We start from the raw sequence: 21,265 nt of genomic DNA, 5'->3' as shown, positions 1-21,265 counted from the left end.
TACCAATATACCAGAATATATACCAGTATACCAGAATATATACCAATATACCAGAATATATACCAATATACCAGAATATATACCAGTATACCAGAATATATACCAATATACAAGAATATATACCAATATACCAGAATATATACCAGTATACCAGAATATATACCAATATACCAGAATATATACCAATATACCAGAATGTATACCAGAATATATACCAGTATACCAGAATATATCCCAATATACCAGAATATATACCAACATACCATAATATATACCAATATACCAGAATATATACCAGTATACCAGAATATATACCAATATACCAGAATATATACCAGTATACCAGAATATATACCAGTGTACCAGAATATATACCAATATACCAGAATATATACCAATATACCAGAATATATACCAGTATACCAGAATATATACCAATATACCAGAATATATACCAATATACCAGAATATATACCAGTGTACAGGAATATATACCAATATACCAGAATATATACCAATATACCGGAATATATACCAGAATATATACCAGTATACCAGAATATATACCAATATACCAGAATATATACCAGTATACCAGAAAATATACCAATATACCAGAATATTTCCCGTATACCAGAATATATACCAGTATACCAGAATATATACCAATATACCAGAATATATACCAATATACCAGAATATATACCAGTATACCAGAATATATACCAGTATACCAGAATATATACCAATATACCAGAATATATACCAATATACTAGAATATATACCAGTATACCAGAATATATACCAGTATACCAGAATATATACCAATATGCCAGAATATTTCCAGTATACCAGAATATATACCAATATAACAGAATATATACCAATATATATACCAGTATACCAGAATATATACCAATATACCAGAATATATACCAATATACCAGAATATATACCAGTATACCAGAATATATCCCAATATACCAGAATATGTACCAGTATACCAGAATATATACCAGTATACCAGAATATATACCAATATACCAGAATATATACCAGTATACCAGAATATATACCAGTATACCAGAATATATACCAGTATACCAGAATATATACCAATATACCAGAATATATACCAGTATACCAGAATATATACCAATATGCCAGAATATATACCAATATACCAGAATATATACCAGTATACCAGAATATATACCAGTACACCAGAATATATACCAATATACCAGAATATATACCAGTATACCAGATTATATACCAGAATATATACCAGTATACCAGAATATATACCAATATACCAGAATATATACCAATATACCAGAATATATACCAGTATACCAGAATATATACCAGTACACCAGAATATATACCAATATACCAGAATATATACCAGTATACCAGAATATATACCAAGATACCAGAATATATACCAGTATAGCAGAATATATACCAATATACCAGAATATATACCAGTATACCAGAATATATACCAATATACCAGAATATATACCAGTATACCAGAATATATATCAATATACCAGAATATATACCAGTATACCAGAATATATACCTGTGCAGAATATATTTTCTAAGAGGTTTACAGTGCCTTCAGAAATACTTTTTTCTATATTTTAGTTGTGTTACAGTCTGCACTTAAAATGGGTTAAATTGAGGTTTTGTGACACACAATAACCCATAATTAATATTTGTCAAAGTGGACTTGTGTTTTTAGAAATGTAGAAATGATTTAAAAATGAAAGGCTGAAATGTCTTGTGTCAATAACTATTCAACACATTTGTTATGGCAATCTAAATAAGTTCAGGAGTAAAAATGTGATTAACAAGTCATATAATACGTTGCGTGGACTCACTCTGTGTGCAATAATAGTGTTTAAGATGGTTTTTTTTATGACTACCTCATCTCTGTACCCCCACATACAATTATCTGTTAGGTCCCTCAGTCAAGTAGTGCATTTCAAACACAGATTCAACCACAAAGACCAGGGAGGATTTGGAATGCTTTGCAAAGAAGGGTGTATCAATACACCCAGTCACTACAAAGATACAGACGTCCTTCCTAACTCAGTTGCCGGAGAGGAAGGAAACCGCTCAGTGATTTCACCATGAGGCCAATGGTGACTTTAAAACAACTTAATATCTGTGATAGGAGAAAAATGAGGATGGATCAACAACATTGTTACTCCACAATACTAAGCTAAATGACAGAGTGAAAAGAAGGAAACCTGCACAGAATAAAACATATTCAAAAACATGCATCCTGTTTGGAATAAGACACTAAAGTAATACAGCAAAAAATGTGGCAAAGCAATTAACTTTATGTCCTGAATACAAAGCATTATGTTTGGGACAAATCCAAAACAACACATCACTGAGTGTCACTCTTCATATTTTCAAGCATGGTGGTGGCTGCATCATGTTATGGGTATGCTTGTCATCAGCAATGACTAGGGATTTTGGGGGGGTGGGGTAAAGAGAAAAGGAATAGAGCGAAGCACAGGCAAAATCCTAGAGGAAAACCTGGTTCAGTCTGCTTTTCAACAGACACTGGGAAACAAATTCACCTTTCAGAAGACAATAATCTAAAACACAAGGCATTGAATGTTCCTGAGTAGCTGAGTTACAGTTTTGATGTAAATCGTCTTGAAAATCTATGGCAAGAATTGAAAATGGCTGTCTAGCACTGACAAACAACCAACTTGACAGAGTTTGAAAAATTTTAAGAAGAATAATGTGCAAATATTGTACAATCCAGGTGTACAAAGCTCTTAGAGACTTAATAAGAAAGACTGACAGCTGTAATCACTGCCAAAGGTGATTCGAACCTGTTTTGAGTCAGGGGTGTGAATACTTATGTAAATTAAATATTTCTGTATTTCGTTTTCAATATATTTGCTAGCATTTCTAAAAACATGCTTTCACTTTGTCATTATGGGGTATTGTGTGTAGATGGGTGAGGGGAAAAAAATGTCAGTTTTGAATCCGTTTTGAATTTAGCCTGTAACAACAAAATGTTAAATAAGTCAAGGGGTCTGAATACTTTCTGAAGACACTGTATATACATAATGCCCAACATCAATCAAATCAAATGGTATTGGTCAAATACTGTCACGCCCTTACCATAGAGAGCTGTTTATTCTCTATGGTGGTTGGGGCGTGACAATGACTAGGGTGGGTCATCTAGGTGTTTAATCATCTATGTTTGCCTGGTATGTTTCCCAATCAGAGGCAGCTGTTTATCGCTGTCTCTGATTGGGGATCATATTTAGGCAGCCATTCCCCTTTGTGCTTTGTGGGATCTTGTCTATGTCTAGTTGCCTGCGAGCATTATTATAGCGTCACGTTTCTTTGTTATTTTTGTTTGTGAGTTTCATCAGAATAAAACATGTGGAACTCTATGCACGCTGCGCCTTGGTCTACTCATTTCGACCAGCGTGACACATACACGTGATTAGCAGATGTTATTGTGGGTGTAGCGAAATGTTTGTGCTTCTAACTCCGACAGTGCAGTAAATATCTAACAAGTAATATCTAACAAATTACATAACATATACCCAATACACACAAATCTAAAGTAGGAATGAATTATTAAGACTATATACATATGGACGAGCGAACATGGGCACTATAGCTGAATCGACTGTCGTCTAAAATGATTGAAATGCATAGTACAATACTACACAGTCCAATGTAGCCTGTCATGTTTGAGAAGAGCTCACCCTTGTGTAGAATATTGCTGGACAATGTAGAAAGTAAGTATCACATTTAGTAGAAAGTATCATAGCTACTGTCAATATTTTGTAAAATAATATTCTAGTCTTGGAAGGATGTCATCCCCTCATTACACAATAATGACCTAATTCAACATTCATTTGTGGACCTCATTTATATTGATAACTTGAAGAGTGCTGTAGCAGAGACAAAAGAGTGCCATGTGCAGGCTGTTATGCATTACTCTTGGCTGGCTGGGTGGATGGGGACAGCGATGGGGCTGGGTGGATGGGGTCAGGGATGGGGGTGGGTAAGATGGGGACAGCGATGGGGCTGGGTGGATGGGGACAGGGATTTAGCTGGGTAAGATGGGGACTGCGATGGAGCTGGGTGGATGGGGTCAGGGATTTAGCTGGGTAAGATGGGGACAGTGATGGAGCTGGGTAAGATGGGGACAGTGATGGGGCTGGGTGGATGGGGTCAGGGATGGGGACAGCGATGGGGCTGGGTGGATGGGGTCAGGGATGGGGGTGGGTAAGATGGGGACAGCGAATGGGCTGGGTGGATGGGGACAGGGATTTAGCTGGGTAAGATGGGGACTGCGATGGAGCTGGGTGGATGGGGACAGGGATGGAGCTGGGTAAGATGGGGACAGCGATGGTGCTGGGTGGATGGGGACAGGGATGGAGCTGGGTGGATGGGGACAGGGATGGAGCTGGGTGGATGGGGACAGGGATGGAGCTGGCTAAGATGGGGACTGCGATGGAGCTGGGTGGATGGGGACAGGGATGGAGCTGGGTGGATGGGGACAGGGATGGAGCTGGCTAAGATGGGGACTGCGATGGAGCTGGGTGGATGGGGACAGGGATGGAGCTGGGTAAGATGGGGACAGGGATGGAGCTGGGTAAGATGGGGACAGGGATGGAGCTGGGTAAGATGGGGACAGGGATGGAGCTGGGTAAGATGGGGAGATGAGGGCAGTGCGTGCTGGATGTCAGGGGCAGAGCTGCAAGCTGTAGGGAGGAAGAGGGAGAGAGAGAGAGGTCAGAGGGGGACAGAGGGGAGAGAGAGAGAGGTCAGAGGGGGACAGAGGGGAGAGAGAGAGAGGTCAGAGGGGGACAGAGGGGAGAGAGAGAGAGGTCAGAGGGGGACAGAGGGGAGAGAGAGAGAGGTCAGAGGGGGACAGAGGGGAGAGAGAGAGAGGTCAGAGGGGGACAGAGTGAAAGGTGACGTGAGGGGACAGAAGGGAGAGAGAGAGAGGTCAGAGGGGGACAGAGTGAAAGGTGACGTGAGGGGACAGAAGGGAGAGAGAGAGAGAATAGAGGTTGTGCAACATGTTGTACCCAGCAGAGAAGGGATGTGTCACGCCTTGGCCATAGAGAGGTTTTTATTCTCTATTTTGGTTAGGCCATGGTGTGACTAGGGTGGGCATTCTAGTTTCTTTATTTCTATGTTTTATATTTCTTTGTTTTTGGCCGAGTGTGGTTCACAATCAGAGGCAGCTGTCTATCATTGTCTCTGATTGGGAATCATACTTAGGCAGTCCTTTTTCCCTCTTTCATTTGTGGGTTCTTATTTTTGCATTGGTTGGTATTTTGCCCTGCAGAACGTCACGTTTGTATTTTGTTTTGTTGTTGTCGGTGTTCATTAGATAAATAAATAGAATGAACACGTACGACGCTGCACTTTGGTCTACTTCTTCCCATGGCGATCGTGACAGGATGTTAGTCCTGTATAGTGTGAATATGGTGTATGTGGTATAGTAGTATACAGTTGAAGTCGGAAGTTTACATACACTTAGGTTGGAGTCATTAAAACTCGTTTTTCAACCACTCCACAAATTTCTTGTTAACAAACTATAGTTTTGGCAAGTCGGTTAGGACATCTACTTTGTGCATAATTTTTCCAACAATTGTTTACAGACAGATTATTTCACTTATAATTGTCACACCCTGTCCGTAGAGAGCTTTTTATGTCTCTATTTTGGTTTGGTAAGGGTGTGATTTGGGTGGGCATTCTATGTTATTTTTTCTATGTTTTTGTATTTCTTTGTTTTGGCCGGAGATGGTTCTCAATCAGGGACAGCTGTCTATCGTTGTCTCTGATTGGGAACCATACTTAGGTAGCTTTTCCCCACCGATAATTTGTGGGTAGTTATTTTCTGTTTAGTGTTTTGCACCTTACAGGACTGTTTCGGCTTCACTTTATTCTCTTGTTATTTTGTTTAGTGTTCAGTGTAAATAAAAAACATGAACAATTACCACGCTGCGCTTTGGTCCGACTACTCTTCTTCAGACGACGAAAACCGTTACAATAATTCACTGTGTCACAGTTCCAGTGGGTCAGAAGTTTACATACACTAAGTTGGCTGTGCCATTAAACAGCTTAGAAAATTCCAGAAAATGATGTCATGGCTTTAGAAGCTTCTGATAGGCTAATTGACATAATTTGAGTCAATTGGAGGTGTACCTGTAGATGTATTTCAAGGCCTACCTTCAAACTCAGTGCCTATTTGCTTGACATCCTGGGAAAATCAAAAGAAATCTGCCAAAACCTCAGACCTCCACAAGTCTGGTTCATCCTTGGGAGCAATTTCCAAACGCCTGAAGGTACCACGTTCATCTGTACAAACCATAGTACGCAAGTATAAACACCATGGGACCAGCAGCCATCATACCTCTCAGGAAGGAGACGCGTTCTGTCCCTTAGAGATGAACGTACTTTGGTGCGAAAAGTGCAAATCAATCCCAGAACAACAGCAAAGGACCTTGTGAAGATGCTGGAGGAAACAGGTACAAAAGTATCTATATCCACAGTAAAATGAGTCCTGTATCAACATAACCTGAAAGTCCGCTCAGCAAGGAAGAAGCCACTGCTCCAAAACCACCATAAAAAGACAGACTATGGTTTTCAACTGCACATGCACAAAGATCGTACTTTTGGAGAAATGTCCTCTGGTCTGATGAAACAAAAATAGAACTGTTTGGACATAATGACCATCGTTATGTTTGGAGGAAAAAGGGGGAGGCTTGCAAGCCGAAGAACACCATCCCAACCGTGAAGCACGGGGGTGGCAGCATCATGTTGTGGGGGTGCTTTGCTGCAGGAGGGACTGGTGCACTTCACAATATAGATGGCATCATGAAGATGGAAAGTTATGTAAATATATTGAAGCAACATCTCAAGACATCAGTCAGGAAGTTAAAGCTTGGTCGCAAATGGGTCTTCCAAATGGACAATGACCCCAAGCACACTTCCAAAGTTGTGGCAAAATGGCTAAAGGACAACAAAGTCAAGGTATTGGAGTGGCCATCACAAAGCCCTGACCTCAATCCTGTAGAGAATTTGTGGGCAGAACTGAAAAAGCGTGTGTGAGCAAGGAAGCCTACAAACCTGACTCAGTTACACCAGCTCTGTCAGGAGGAATGGGCAAAAATTCACCCAACTTATTGTAGGAAGCTTGTGGGAGGCTACCCGAAACGTTTGACCCAAGTTAAATAATTTAAAGGTAATGCTACCAAATACTAATTGAGTGTATGTAGACTTCTAACCCACTGGGCATGTGATGAAAGAAATACAAGCTGAAATAAATAATTCTCTCTACTATTATTCTGACATTTCACATTCTTAAAATAAAGTGGTGATCCTAACTGACCCAAGACAGGGAATCTTTACTAGGATTAAATGTCAGGAATTGTGAAAACTGAGTTTAAATGTATTTGGCTAAGGTGTATATAAACTTCCGACTACAACTGTATATATATATATATAGAGAGAGAGAGAGAGAGAGAGAGAGAGAGAGAGAGAGAGAGAGAGAGAGAGAGAGAGAGAGAGAGAGAGAGAGAGAGAGAGAGAGAGAGAGAGAGAGAGAGAGAGAGAGAGAGAGAGAGAGAGAGAGAGAGAGAGAGAGAGAGAGAGAGAGAGAGAGAGAGAGAGAGAGAGAGAGAGAGAGAGAGAGAAGAACGAGAGACAGAGAGACAGAGAGACAGAGGACAGAGAGAGAGAGAGAGAGAGAGAGAGAGAGAGAGAGAGAGAGAGAGAGAGAGAGAGAGAACCTGTCTCATGAGGACACTTGAAGACATAGTGCTCATTGGAAACCTTTCTGTGGCAGAGGCGTGAAGGTGTGAAGGAGCTACTTCAGCCTGTTGTTGTGAGAGAGAGAGAGAGAGAGAGAGAGAGAGAGAGAGAGAGAGAGAGAGAGAGAGAGAGAGAGAGAGAGAGAGAGAGAGAGAGAGAGAGAGAGAGAGAGAGAGAGAGAGAGAGAGAGAGAGAGAGAGAGAGAGAGAGAGATTAAGAGAGCGAAAGGCTTGTGCGTCACATGAAGACTTGTGAAGAGAGAGAATAAATCTCCTCTAGTCCATGGGAGGAGAAGATAAGGGATGATGAGGTGCAGCCATAGAAGCAGGACTACTTCCTGGTGAATGGTACGGCTGGAGAGGGTGAGAAAGAGAAAAGCCCCTTGAATTGAATTGAGAGAGAGAGACAGGGAGGGTGGGAGGGAGAGAGACGAGAGAGGGAGACAGAGAGAGAGAGAGAGAGAGAGAGAGAGAGAGAGAGAGAGAGAGAGAGAGTAAGAGAGGGAGAGAGAGACAGGGGGGGGAGAGACGAGAGATCGAGAGAGAGAGAGAGAGAGAGTAAGAGAGGGAGAGAGAAGGAGGGAGAGAGAAGGAGGGAGAGAGAGACAGGGAGGGAGAGAGACGAGAGATCGAGAGAGAGAGAGGGAAGGAGAGGGAGCGCGAGACGGGAGGGAGTGGGTGTCTGGAACTTCACACTGACTTAGACTGTGTTGCACGATCTGTACTCTAAACTCTGCTCTATACAACTGGAGGCTCTGAGAACATACTGTAGCCATCTGGACTCTGCTAGATACACCTCAACCAGTGTCTGAATCTTTGATTTTTCTTTGAATGCTCTGAGAACACTCTAGGCACTGTTCTGTAGCCATGCTGTGTGGTCTAAGGAGGGACGTGAAAAACAGCTTTGGTAAGCCCTGTCATTGTTGTGTTTGTTACAATCAGGTAAGCCATAGGTAAGCACAGTCATTGTGGTGTTTGTTACGTTTGGGTAAGCCCTAGGTAAGCCCTGTCATTGTGGTGTTTGTTAAATGTTGGTAAGCCCTGTCGTTGTGGTGTTTGTTACATGTTGGTAAGCCCTGTCGTTGTGGTGTGTTACATGTTGGTAATCCCTGTCGTGGTAGTGTGTTACATGTTGGTAAGCCCTGTCATTGTGGTGTGTTACATGTTGGTAAGCCCTGTCGTTGTGGTGTTTGTTACATGTTGGTAAGCCCTGTCATTGTGGTGTGTTACATGTTGGTAAGCCCTGTCGTTGTGGTGTGTTACATGTCGGTAAGCCCTGTCGTTGTGGTGTGTTACATGTTGGTAAGCCCTGTCGTTGTGGTGTTTGTTACATGTTGGTAAGCCCTGTCGTTGTGGTGTGTTACATGTTGGTAAGCCCTGTCGTTGTGGTGTGTTACATGTTGGTAAGCCCTGTCGTTGTGGTGTGTTACATGTTGGTAAGTCCTGTCGTTGTGGTGTTTGTTACATGTTGGTAAGCCCTGTCGTTGTGGTGTAATACATGTTGGTAAGCCCTGTCGTTGTGGTGTGTTACATGTTGGTAAGCCCTGTCGTTGTGGTGTGTTACATGTTGGTAAGCCCTGTCGTTGTGGTGTTTGTTACATGTTGGTAAACCCTGTCATTGTGGTGTAATACATGTTGGTAAGCCCTGTCGTTGTGGTGTGTTACAAGTTGGTAAGCCCTGTCGTTGTGGTGTGTTACATGTTGGTAAGCCCTGTCGTTGTGGTGTGTTACATGTTGGTAAGCCCTGTCGTTGTGGTGTGTTACATGTTGGTAAGCCCTGTCTTTGTGGTGTGTTCCATGTTGGTAAGCCCTGTCGTTGTGGTGTTTGTTACATGTTGGTAAGCCCTGTCGTGGTAGTGTGTTACATGTTGGTAAGCCCTGTCATTGTGGTGTTTGTTACATGTTGGTAAGCCCTGTCGTTGTGGTGTGTTACATGTTGGTAAGCCCTGTCGTTGTGGTGTGTTACATGTTGGTAAGCCCTGTCGTTGTGGTGTTTATTACATGTTGGTAAGCCCTGTCGTTGTGGTGTTTTACATGTTGGTGAGCCCTGTCGTTGTGGTGTGTTACATGTTGGTAAGCCCTGTCGTTGTGGTGTGTTACATGTTGGTAAGCCCTGTCGTTGTGGTGTTTATTACATGTTGGTAAGCCCTGTCGTTGTGGTGTTTTACATGTTGGTAAGCCCTGTCGTTGTGGTGTGTTACATGTTGGTAAGCCCTGTCGTTGTGATGTGTTACAAGTGACATATAGTAGTAATTCTCCTTGTCTCTCTCTACTCTGTGCTTCGGTTTTAGACAATGGTGGAGGAATGTTGGACACATTCATGCCTCACTGTACCTACAACATGTTTCACACTGTCAGGGTTGTTTTTTGCATTGTACTTGTGGTTATTCTAAACAAAATTATGTCAAAGACAATCTTGGTAAGATTTACCCGCCAGATTTCAATAGTGCTTTTCTTGATTTGTTAATTTTACGGTTGTGAAATAAAATGCAAATAAATAATTAAGGCACTATTCTATTATCTATTTACACGAGTAGAAAGTTAGATGGAAAGCAAAAAAATTAAATAGCTATTTTCTTAGACACTAAGCTAAGTTTATCTTCACTGATGTACATCATAGAATGAAGGAATAAGCCTCTGCTCCTAACCTAACCATGCTGTGCTACAGAACCTAGCCATGCTGTGCTACAGAGCCTAACCTAACCATGCTGTGAACACAGCTCCCGGACTAACAAAACGATGTCTAAGACAAGTTTGGTAAGATTGTATACCACGGGTATGACAAAATATGTATTTTTACTACTCTAATTACATTGGTAAACCGTTTCTAATAGCAATAAGGCACCTCGGGGGTTTGTGATACAGTATATGGCCAATATACCACGTCTAAGGGCTGTGTCCAAGCACTCCCCGTTGCGTCGTACACAAGAACAGCCCTTAGCCGTGGTATATTGGCCATATACCAAACCCCTTGGGCCTTATTGCTATTATAAACGGGTTACCAACGCAATTAGAGTAGTACAAATAAATGTTTTGTCATACTCGTGGTATACGGTCTGATATAGCACGGCTGTCAGCCAATCAGCATTCAGGGCCTCGAACCACTCCGTTTGTAAGAAATCATCGGACATTGTAACGCAGTGACCCAGACCGTGTGTGACACGCTAGCTCAAGTCGAAGTAGCTGTGGGGAAAATGTTGAAATGTAATTTACTATTAATCATATCCTAATTTCAATATTATCTTGTTGGACTGACTCTCCGTATATTAACCACAATCAATCCCTTTTGGACCTCACAAAACTCATTTTGTCTGTGTGAATCCTCCATGCGTCCCGAATGGCACCCTGTTCACTGTTTAGTGCACTACGCTTGACCAGGATCCATAGGGGCTAGTCCCAGCGTGGTAGACTAGGCACTGTAGCACAGCATGGTTAGGTTAGGCTCTGTAGCACAGCATGGTTAGGTTAGGCTCTGTAGCACAGCGTGGTAGACTAGGCACTGTAGCACAGCGTGGTTAGGAGCAGAGGCAGTAGTCATGCTACTCTCCCCTGGGTAAAGGTTCTACCCTGGGTAATGTTCTCCCCTGGGTAATGTTCTACCCTGGGTAATGTTCTCCCCTGGGTAAAGGTTCTACCCTGGGTAATGTTCTCCCCTGGGTAAAGGTTCTACCCTGGGTAATGTTCTCCCCTGGGTAAAGGTTCTACCCTGGGTAATGTTCTACCCTGGGTAATGTTCTCCCCTGGGTAATGTTCTCCCCTGGGTAAAGGTTCTACCCTGGGTAATGTTCTACCCTGGGTAATGTTCTCCCCTGGGTAATGTTCTCCCCTGGGTAATGTTCTACCCTGGGTAATGTTCTACCCTGTGTAATGTTCTCCCCTGGGTAATGTTCTACCCTGGGTAATGTTCTCCCCTGGGTAATGTTCTACCCTGGGTAATGTTCTACCCTGGGTAAAGGTTCTACCCTGGGTAATGTTCTCCCCTGGGTAATGTTCTCCCCTGGGTAATGTTCTCCCCTGGGTAATGTTCTACCCTGGGTAATGTTCTCCCCTGGGTAATGTTCTCCCCTGGGTAATGTTCTACCCTGGGTAATGTTCTCCCCTGGGTAAAGGTTCTACCCTGGGTAAGTTCTACCCTGGGTAATGTTCTCCCAGTGGGGGTGAGATGGGAAGACAGGGTGAGAGGAAGGAGTGGAGGAGATGGGGAGGAGAGGAGAGGAGCAAGATACAGAAACTTTTGTCACACTGGCAGACAGAAGCTGTCATCACACTGGCAGACAGAAGTTGTCGTCACACTGGCAGACAGTCTGTCATCACATTGGCAGACAGAAGCTGTCATCACACTGGCAGACAGAAGCTGTCGTCACACTGGCAGACAGTCTGTCATCACATTGGCAGACAGAAGCTGTCATCACACTGGCAGACAGAAGCTGTAATCACACTGGCAGACAGAAGCTGTCGTCACACTGGCAGACAGTCTGCCATCACATTGGCAGACAGAAGCTGTCATCACACTGGCAGACAGAAGCTGTCGTCACACTGGCAGACAGTCTGTCATCACATTGGCAGACAGAAGCTGTCATCACACTGGCAGACAGAAGCTGTCATCACACTGGCAGACAGAAGCTGTCATCACACTGGCAGACAGAAGCTTTCGTCACACTGGCAGACAGTCTGTCGTCACACTGGCAGACAGAAGCTGTCATCACACTGGCAGACAGAAGCTGTCATCACACTGGCAGACAGAAGCTGTCATCACACTGGCAGACAGAAGCTGTCATCATACTGGGAGACAGTCTGTCATCACACTGGCAGACAGAAGCTGTCATCACACTGGCAGACAGTCTGTCATCACACTGGCAGACAGAAGCTGTCATCACACTGGCAGACAGTCTGTCATCACACTGGCAGACAGAAGCTGTCATCACACTGGCAGACAGTCTGTCATCACACTGGCAGACAGAAGCTGTCATCACACTGGCAGACAGAAGCTGTCATCACACTGGCAGACAGTCTGTCATCACACTGGCAGACAGAAGCTGTCATCACACTGGCAGACAGTCTGTCATCACACTGGCAGACAGAAGCTGTCATCACACTGGCAGACAGTCTGTCATCACACTGGCAGACAGAAGCTGTCATCACACTGGCAGACAGAAGTTGTCGTCACACTGGCAGACAGTCTGTCATCACATTGGCAGACAGAAGCTGTCATCACACTGGCAGACAGAAGCTGTCGTCACACTGGCAGACAGTCTGTCATCACACTGGCAGACAGAAGCTGTCATCACACTGGCAGACAGTCTGTCATCACACTGGCAGACAGAAGCTGTCATCACACTGGCAGACAGTCTGTCATCACACTGGCAGACAGTCTGTCATCACACTGGCAGACAGAAGCTGTCATCACACTGGCAGACAGAAGTTGTCGTCACACTGGCAGACAGTCTGTCATCACATTGGCAGACAGAAGCTGTCATCACACTGGCAGACAGAAGCTGTCGTCACACTGGCAGACAGTCTGTCATCACATTGGCAGACAGAAGCTGTCATCACACTGGCAGACAGAAGCTGTAATCACACTGGCAGACAGAAGCTGTCGTCACACTGGCAGACAGTCTGCCATCACATTGGCAGACAGAAGCTGTCATCACACTGGCAGACAGAAGCTGTCATCACACTGGCAGACAGTCTGTCATCACATTGGCAGACAGAAGCTGTCATCACACTGGCAGACAGAAGCTGTCATCACACTGGCAGACAGAAGCTGTCATCACACTGGCAGACAGAAGCTTTCGTCACACTGGCAGACAGTCTGTCGTCACACTGGCAGACAGAAGCTGTCATCACACTGGCAGACAGAAGCTGTCATCACACTGGCAGACAGAAGCTGTCATCACACTGGCAGACAGAAGCTGTCATCATACTGGGAGACAGTCTGTCATCACACTGGCAGACAGAAGCTGTCATCACACTGGCAGACAGTCTGTCATCACACTGTCAGACAGAAGCTGTCATCACACTGGCAGACAGAAGCTGTCATCACACTGGCAGACCGTCTGTCATCACACTGGCAGACAGAAGCTGTCATCACACTGGCAGACAGAAGCTGTCATCACACTGGCAGACAGTCTGTCATCACACTGGCAGACAGAAGCTGTCATCACACTGGCAGACAGAAGCTGTCATCACACTGGCAGACCGTCTGTCATCACACTGGCAGACAGAAGCTGTCATCACACTGGCAGACAGAAGCTGTCATCACACTGGCAGACATAAGCTGTCATCACACTGGCAGACAGAAGCTGTCATCACGCTGGCAAACAGTCTGTCATCACACTGGCAGACAGAAGCTGTCATCACACTGGCAGACAGAAGCTGTCATCACGCTGGCAGACAGTCTGTCATCACACTGGCAGACAGAAGCTGTCATCACACTGGCAGACAGAAGCTGTCATCACGCTGGCAGACAGTCTGTCATCACACTGGCAGACAGAAGCTGTCATCACACTGGCAGACAGAAGCTACATCTCATTGGCTGTATAATGTACTATTGCACTACTGTTGACAAGAGTAACAGTGCAGCCACATCAGTTGTTTTAGAGAAAATTAGTGCACTACACAGGGAATAGGGTGTTGTTTTTGAGAAAAGTAGTGCACTACTTAGGGAATAGGGTGTTGTTTTAGAGAAAAGTAGTGCACTACACAGGGAATAGGGTGTTGTTTTTTAGGTGGCCCAAAGTAGTGCGCTACACAGGGAATAGGTGTCATTTGAAACAGCTGGGTTAGCCCTGCTGCCTAGAAGGGAGGATTTTACAGGTGTCTTGAACGCCGGACTCTTCAGACTGTTTTAGCTTATAGCGAACGGCGAACGGCAAACGGCCTCCTGCAAAGTGACCCAAGTAATTCAATTTTACCGTTTGATGGACATGGAAATTCAATTTTGATGCAGTAGTGAACTGACAGTACTTGAAAGCTGTTATTCAGGCATCAGGCCTGTTATTCAGGCATCAGGCCTGTTATTCAGGCATCAGGCCTGTTATTCAGGCATCAGCCCTGTTATTCAGGCATCAGCCCTGTTATTCAGGCACCAGGCCTGTTATTCAGGCATCAGCCCTGTTATTCTGGCATCAGCCCTGTTATTCTGGCAACATGCCTGTTATTCAGGCATCAGGCCTGTTATTCAGGCATCAGCCCTGTTATTCTGGCATCAGGCCTGTTATTCAGGCATCAGCCCTGTTATTCTGGCAACAGGCCTGTTATTCAGGCATCAGGCCTGTTATTCAGGCATCAGCCCTGTTATTCAGGCATCAGCCCTGTTATTCTGGCATCAGGCCTGTTATTCAGGCATCAGGCCTGTTATTCAGGCATCAGCCCTGTTATTCAGGCATCAGCCCTGTTATTCTGGCATCAGGCCTGTTATTCAGGCATCAGGCCTGTTATTCAGGCATCAGCCCTGTTATTCAGGCATCAGCCCTGTTATTCTGGCATCAGGCCTGTTATTCAGGCATCAGGCCTGTTATTCAGGCATCAGCCCTGTTATTCAGGCATCAGCCCTGTTATTCTGGCATCAGGCCTGTTATTCAGGCATCAGGCCTGTTATTCAGGCATCAGCCCTGTTATTCAGGCATCAGCCCTGTTATTCTGGCATCAGGCCTGTTATTCAGGCATCAGGCCTGTTATTCTGGCATCAGCCCTGTTATTCTGGCATCAGGCCTGTTATTCAGGCATCAGGCCTGTTATTCAGGCATCAGCCCTGTTATTCAGGCATCAGCCCTGTTATTCTGGCATCAGGCCTGTTATTCAGGCATCAGGCCTGTTATTCTGGCATCAGGCCTGTTATTCAGGCATCAGGCCTGTTATTCAGGCATCAGGCCTGTTATTCTGGCAACATGCCTGTTATTCAGGCATCAGCCCTGTTATTTAGTCATCAGCCCTGTTATTCAGGCATCAGCCCTGTTATTCTGGCATCAGGCCTGTTATTCAGGCATCAGGCCTGTTATTCAGGCATCAGGCCTGTTATTCTGGCAACATGCCTGTTATTCTGGCATCAGCCCTGTTATTCAGGCATCAGCCCTGTTATTCAGGCATCCGCCTTGTTATTCCGGCATCAGGCATGTTAATCGGGCATCTGGCCTGTTATTCAGGCATCATGCATGTTAATCAGGCATCAGGCCTGTTATTCAGGCATCAGGCATGTTATTCAGGCATCATGCCTGTTATTCAGGCATCAGGCATGTTATTCAGGCATCAGGCCTGTTATTCAGGCATCAGGCATGTTATTCAGGCATCAGTTGGCATTCATGTCATTTTCCTAGCAAGGACAACCATTAATATATCACCAGTTCTTGTTCTGATAGCATTCTACTGTTCTTACTCTGAGGTAATACCTCGTAACTACTGGCAAATAAATAACTGGTTCCTCCATCTGCTTAAACACTCTCCCCTCGTGTCTTGTTGTGTCCTATTGTTGCCCACAAAGCTGTGGAGAGAGACAGAAGACAGTGTTAGGGTCAGAGTGGTGGATAGAGAGAGACAGTGTTTGGGCCAGAGTGGTGGATAGAGAGACAGTGTTTGGGTCAGAGTGGTGGATAGAGAGAGACAGTGTTTGGGCCAGAGTGGTGGATAGAGAGAGAGAGACAGTGTTAGGGCCAGAGTGGTGGATAGAGAGACAGTGTTTGGGCCAGAGTGGTGGATAGAGAGAGACAGTGTTTGGGCCAGAGTGGTGGATAGAGAGAGACAGTGTTAGGGCCAGAGTGGTGGATAGAGAGAGACAGTGTTTGGGCCAGAGTGGTGGATAGAGAGAGAGAGACAGTGTTAGGGCCAGAGTGGTGGATAGAGAGACAGTGTTTGGGCCAGAGTGGTGGATAGAGAGAGACAGTGTTTGGGCCAGAGTGGTGGATAGAGAGAGACAGTGTTAGGGCCAGAGTGGTGGATAGAGAGAGACAGTGTTTGGGCCAGAGTGGTGGATAGAGACAGACAGTGTTAGGGCCAGAGTGGTGGATAGAGAGAGACAGTGTTTGGGCCAGAGTGGTGGATAGAGAGACAGTGTTAGGGTCAGAGTGGTGGATAGAGAGAGAGACAGTGTTTGGGCCAGAGTGGTGGATAGAGAGAGAGACAGTGTTAGGGCCAGAGTGGTGGATAGAGAGACAGTGTTTGGGCCAGAGTGGTGGATAGAGAGAGAGAGACAGTGTTTGGGCCAGAGTGGTGGATATAGAGACAGTGTTAGGGTCAGAGTGGTGGATAGAGAGAGAGACAGTGTTTGGGCCAGAGTGGTGGATAGAGAGAGACAGTGTTAGGGCCAGAGTGGTGGATAGAGAGACAGTGTTAGGGCCAGAGTGGTGGATAGAGAGACAGTGTTAGTGCCAGAGTGGTGGATAGAGAGAGACAGTGTTTGGGCCAGAGTGGTGGATAGAGAGACAGTGTTAGGGCCAGACTGGTGGATAGAGAGACAGTGTTAGGGCCAGAGTGGTGGATAGAGAGACAGTGTTAGGGCCAGACTGGTGGATAGAGAGACAGTGTTAGGGCCAGAGTGGTGGATAGAGAGAGAGACAGTGTTTGGGCCAGAGTGGTGGATAGAGAGATAGTGTTAGGGCCAGAGTGGTGGATAGAGAGACAGTGTTAGGGCCAGAGTGGTGGATAGAGAGACAGTGTTAGGGCCAGAGTGGTGGATAGAGAGACAGTGTTTGGGCCAGAGTGGTGGATAGAGAGAGAGAGACAGTGTTTGGGCCAGAGTGGTGGATAGAGAGAGACAGTGTTAGGGCCAGAGTGGTGGATATAGAGACAGTGTTAGTGTCAGAGTGGTGGATAGAGAGAGAGACAGTGTTTGGGCCAGAGTGGTGGATAGAGAGAGACAGTGTTAGGGCCAGAGTGGTGGATAGAGAGACAGTGTTAGGGCCAGAGTGGTGGATAGAGAGACAGTGTTTGGGCCAGAGTGGTGGATAGAGACAGACAGTGTTAGGGCCAGAGTGGTGGATAGAGAGAGACATTGTTTGGGCCAGAGTGGTGGATAGAGACAGACAGTGTTAGGGCCAGAGTGGTGGATAGAGAGAGACAGTGTTAGGGCCAGAGTGGTGGATAGAGAGAGACATTGTTTGGGCCAGAGTGGTGGATAGAGACAGACAGTGTTAGGGCCAGAGTGGTGGATAGAGAGAGACAGTGTTTGGGCCAGAGTGGTGGATAGAGAGACAGTGTTTGGGCCAGAGTGGTGGATAGAGAGAGACGGTGTTAGGGCCAGAGTGGTAGATATAGAGAGACAGTGTTAGTGCCAGAGTGGTGGATAGAGAGAGTGACAGTGTTAGGGCGAGAGTGGTGGATAGATAGAGAGAAAGACAGTGTTAGGGCCAGAGTGGTGGATAGAGAGAGACAGTGTTTGGGCCAGAGTGGTGGATAGAGAGAGACAGTGTTAGGGCCAGAGTGGTGGATAGAGAGAGACAGTGTTTGGGCCCGAGTGGTGGATAGAGAGAGACAGTGTTAGGGCCAGAGTGGTAGATATAGAGAGACAGTGTTAGTGCCAGAGTGGTGGATAGAGAGAGTGACAGTGTTAGGGCGAGAGTGGTGGATAGAGAGACAGTGTTAGGGCCAGAGTGGTGGATAGAGAGACAGTGTTTGGGCCAGAGTGGTGGATAGAGACAGACAGTGTTAGGGCCAGAGTGGTGGATAGAGAGAGACAGTGTTTGGGCCAGAGTGGTGGATAGAGACAGACAGTGTTAGGGCCAGAGTGGTGGATAGAGAGAGACAGTGTTTGGGCCAGAGTGGTGGATAGAGAGACAGTGTTTGGGCCAGAGTGGTGGATAGAGAGAGACAGTGTTAGGGCCAGAGTGGTAGATATAGAGAGACAGTGTTAGTGCCAGAGTGGTGGATAGAGAGAGTGACAGTGTTAGGGCGAGAGTGGTGGATAGATAGAGAGAAAGACAGTGTTAGGGCCAGAGTGGTGGATAGAGAGAGACAGTGTTTGGGCCAGAGTGGTGGATAGAGAGAGACAGTGTTAGGGCCAGAGTGGTGGATAGAGAGAGACAGTGTTTGGGCCAGAGTGGTGGATAGAGAGATAGTGTTAGGGCCAGAGTGGTGGATAGAGAGACAGTGTTAGGGCCAGAGTGGTGGATAGAGAGACAGTGTTAGGGCCAGAGTGGTCGATAGAGAGACAGTGTTTGGGCCAGAGTGGTGGATAGAGAGAGAGAGACAGTGTTTGGGCCAGAGTGGTGGATAGAGAGAGACAGTGTTAGGGCCAGAGTGGTGGATATAGAGACAGTGTTAGTGTCAGAGTGGTGGATAGAGAGAGAGACAGTGTTTGGGCCAGAGTGGTGGATAGAGAGAGACAGTGTTAGGGCCAGAGTGGTGGATAGAGAGACAGTGTTAGGGCCAGAGTGGTGGATAGAGAGACAGTGTTTGGGCCAGAGTGGTGGATAGAGACAGACAGTGTTAGGGCCAGAGTGGTGGATAGAGAGAGACATTGTTTGGGCCAGAGTGGTGGATAGAGACAGACAGTGTTAGGGCCAGAGTGGTGGATAGAGAGAGACAGTGTTAGGGCCAGAGTGGTGGATAGAGAGAGACATTGTTTGGGCCAGAGTGGTGGATAGAGACAGACAGTGTTAGGGCCAGAGTGGTGGATAGAGAGAGACAGTGTTTGGGCCAGAGTGGTGGATAGAGAGACAGTGTTTGGGCCAGAGTGGTGGATAGAGAGAGACGGTGTTAGGGCCAGAGTGGTAGATATAGAGAGACAGTGTTAGTGCCAGAGTGGTGGATAGAGAGAGTGACAGTGTTAGGGCGAGAGTGGTGGATAGATAGAGAGAAAGACAGTGTTAGGGCCAGAGTGGTGGATAGAGAGAGACAGTGTTTGGGCCAGAGTGGTGGATAGAGAGAGACAGTGTTAGGGCCAGAGTGGTGGATAGAGAGAGACAGTGTTTGGGCCCGAGTGGTGGATAGAGAGAGACAGTGTTAGGGCCAGAGTGGTAGATATAGAGAGACAGTGTTAGTGCCAGAGTGGTGGATAGAGAGAGTGACAGTGTTAGGGCGAGAGTGGTGGATAGAGAGACAGTGTTAGGGCCAGAGTGGTGGATAGAGAGACAGTGTTTGGGCCAGAGTGGTGGATAGAGACAGACAGTGTTAGGGCCAGAGTGGTGGATAGAGAGAGACAGTGTTTGGGCCAGAGTGGTGGATAGAGACAGACAGTGTTAGGGCCAGAGTGGTGGATAGAGAGAGACAGTTTTTGGGCCAGAGTGGTGGATAGAGAGACAGTGTTTGGGCCAGAGTGGTGGATAGAGAGAGACAGTGTTAGGGCCAGAGTGGTAGATATAGAGAGACAGTGTTAGTGCCAGAGTGGTGGATAGAGAGAGTGACAGTGTTAGGGCGAGAGTGGTGGATAGATAGAGAGAAAGACAGTGTTTGGGCCAGAGTGGTGGATAGAGAGAGACAGTGTTTGGGCCAGAGTGGTGGATAGAGAGAGACAGTGTTAGGGCCAGAGTGGTGGATAGAGAGAGACAGTGTTTGGGCCAGAGTGGTGGATAGAGAGAGACAGTGTTAGGGCCAGAGTGGTAGATATAGAGAGACAGTGTTAGTGCCAGAGTGGTGGATAGAGAGAGTGACAGTGTTAGGGCGAGAGTGGTGGATAGAGAGACAGTGTTAGGGCCAGAGTGGTGGATAGAGAGACAGTGTTTGGGCCAGAGTGGTGGATAGAGACAGACAGTGTTAGGGCCAGAGTGGTGGATAGAGAGAGACAGTGTTTGGGCCAGAGGTGTGGATAGAGACAGACAGTGTTAGGGCCAGAGTGGTGGATAGAGAGAGACAGTGTTTGGGCCAGAGTGGTGGATAGAGAGACAGTGTTTGGGCCAGAGTGGTGGATAGAGAGAGACAGTGTTAGGGTCAGAGTGGTGGATAGAGAGAGACAGTGTTTGGGCCAGAGTGGTGGATAGAGAGAGACAGTGTTAGGGTCAGAGTGGTGGATAGAGAGAGAGACAGTGTTTGGGCCAGACTCCTCTCTCTGTCATTCTTTTATCTTCTCTGTATCTATGACAAATCACTGACTACTAAAGAACAAATTTAATTCATCACACTCATCTTCTTAAAGCTTCTTAGGGCCGGGGGTTCCGCTAGCAGCACCCCTCGACAACATTCTGACAACATTCCGCTGAAAAGGCAGCGCGGGAAATTCAAAAATATTTTTTTGAAATATCTAACTTTCACACATTAACATGTGCAACACACCAAATGAAAGATAAACTTCTTGTTAATCTACCCATCGTGTCCGATTTCAAAAAGGCTTTACAGCGAAAGCACAACATATGATTATGTTAGGTCAGAGCCAAGTCACAAAAACACACACAGCCATTTTTCCAGCCAAAGATAGGAGTCACAAAAAGCAGAAATAATAATAAAATTAATCACTAACCTTTGATGATCTTCATCAGATGACACTCATAGGACATCATGTTACACAATACATGTA

At 45.7% G+C, this 21,265-nt stretch overlaps 1 protein-coding gene across 7 annotated transcripts in view; it reads left to right on the top strand.

Moving 5' to 3' along the window:
- Positions 1-21,265, top strand: part of LOC139536351 (glutamate receptor-interacting protein 2-like) — a 351,360-nt gene that overhangs the window by 136,103 nt on the left and 193,992 nt on the right. For 2 of the 7 annotated variants that reach the window (XM_071336822.1, XM_071336820.1), the window contains exon 1: positions 8,366-8,731. The exons of the other annotated variants lie outside the window; for them this stretch is intronic. In XM_071336822.1, coding sequence (XP_071192923.1) covers positions 8,692-8,731 — 40 coding nt within the window. In that variant the 5' untranslated portion in view covers positions 8,366-8,691. Of the gene's footprint in view, positions 1-8,365; positions 8,732-21,265 lie in introns of those variants that run through there. 7 annotated transcript variants of the gene reach the window in all.

This window comes from Salvelinus alpinus, chromosome 12, assembly GCF_045679555.1.
Source record: "Salvelinus alpinus chromosome 12, SLU_Salpinus.1, whole genome shotgun sequence".
NCBI classification, from domain to species: domain Eukaryota; kingdom Metazoa; phylum Chordata; class Actinopteri; order Salmoniformes; family Salmonidae; genus Salvelinus; species Salvelinus alpinus.
This window is presented reverse-complemented; position numbering and strand designations above follow the sequence as displayed.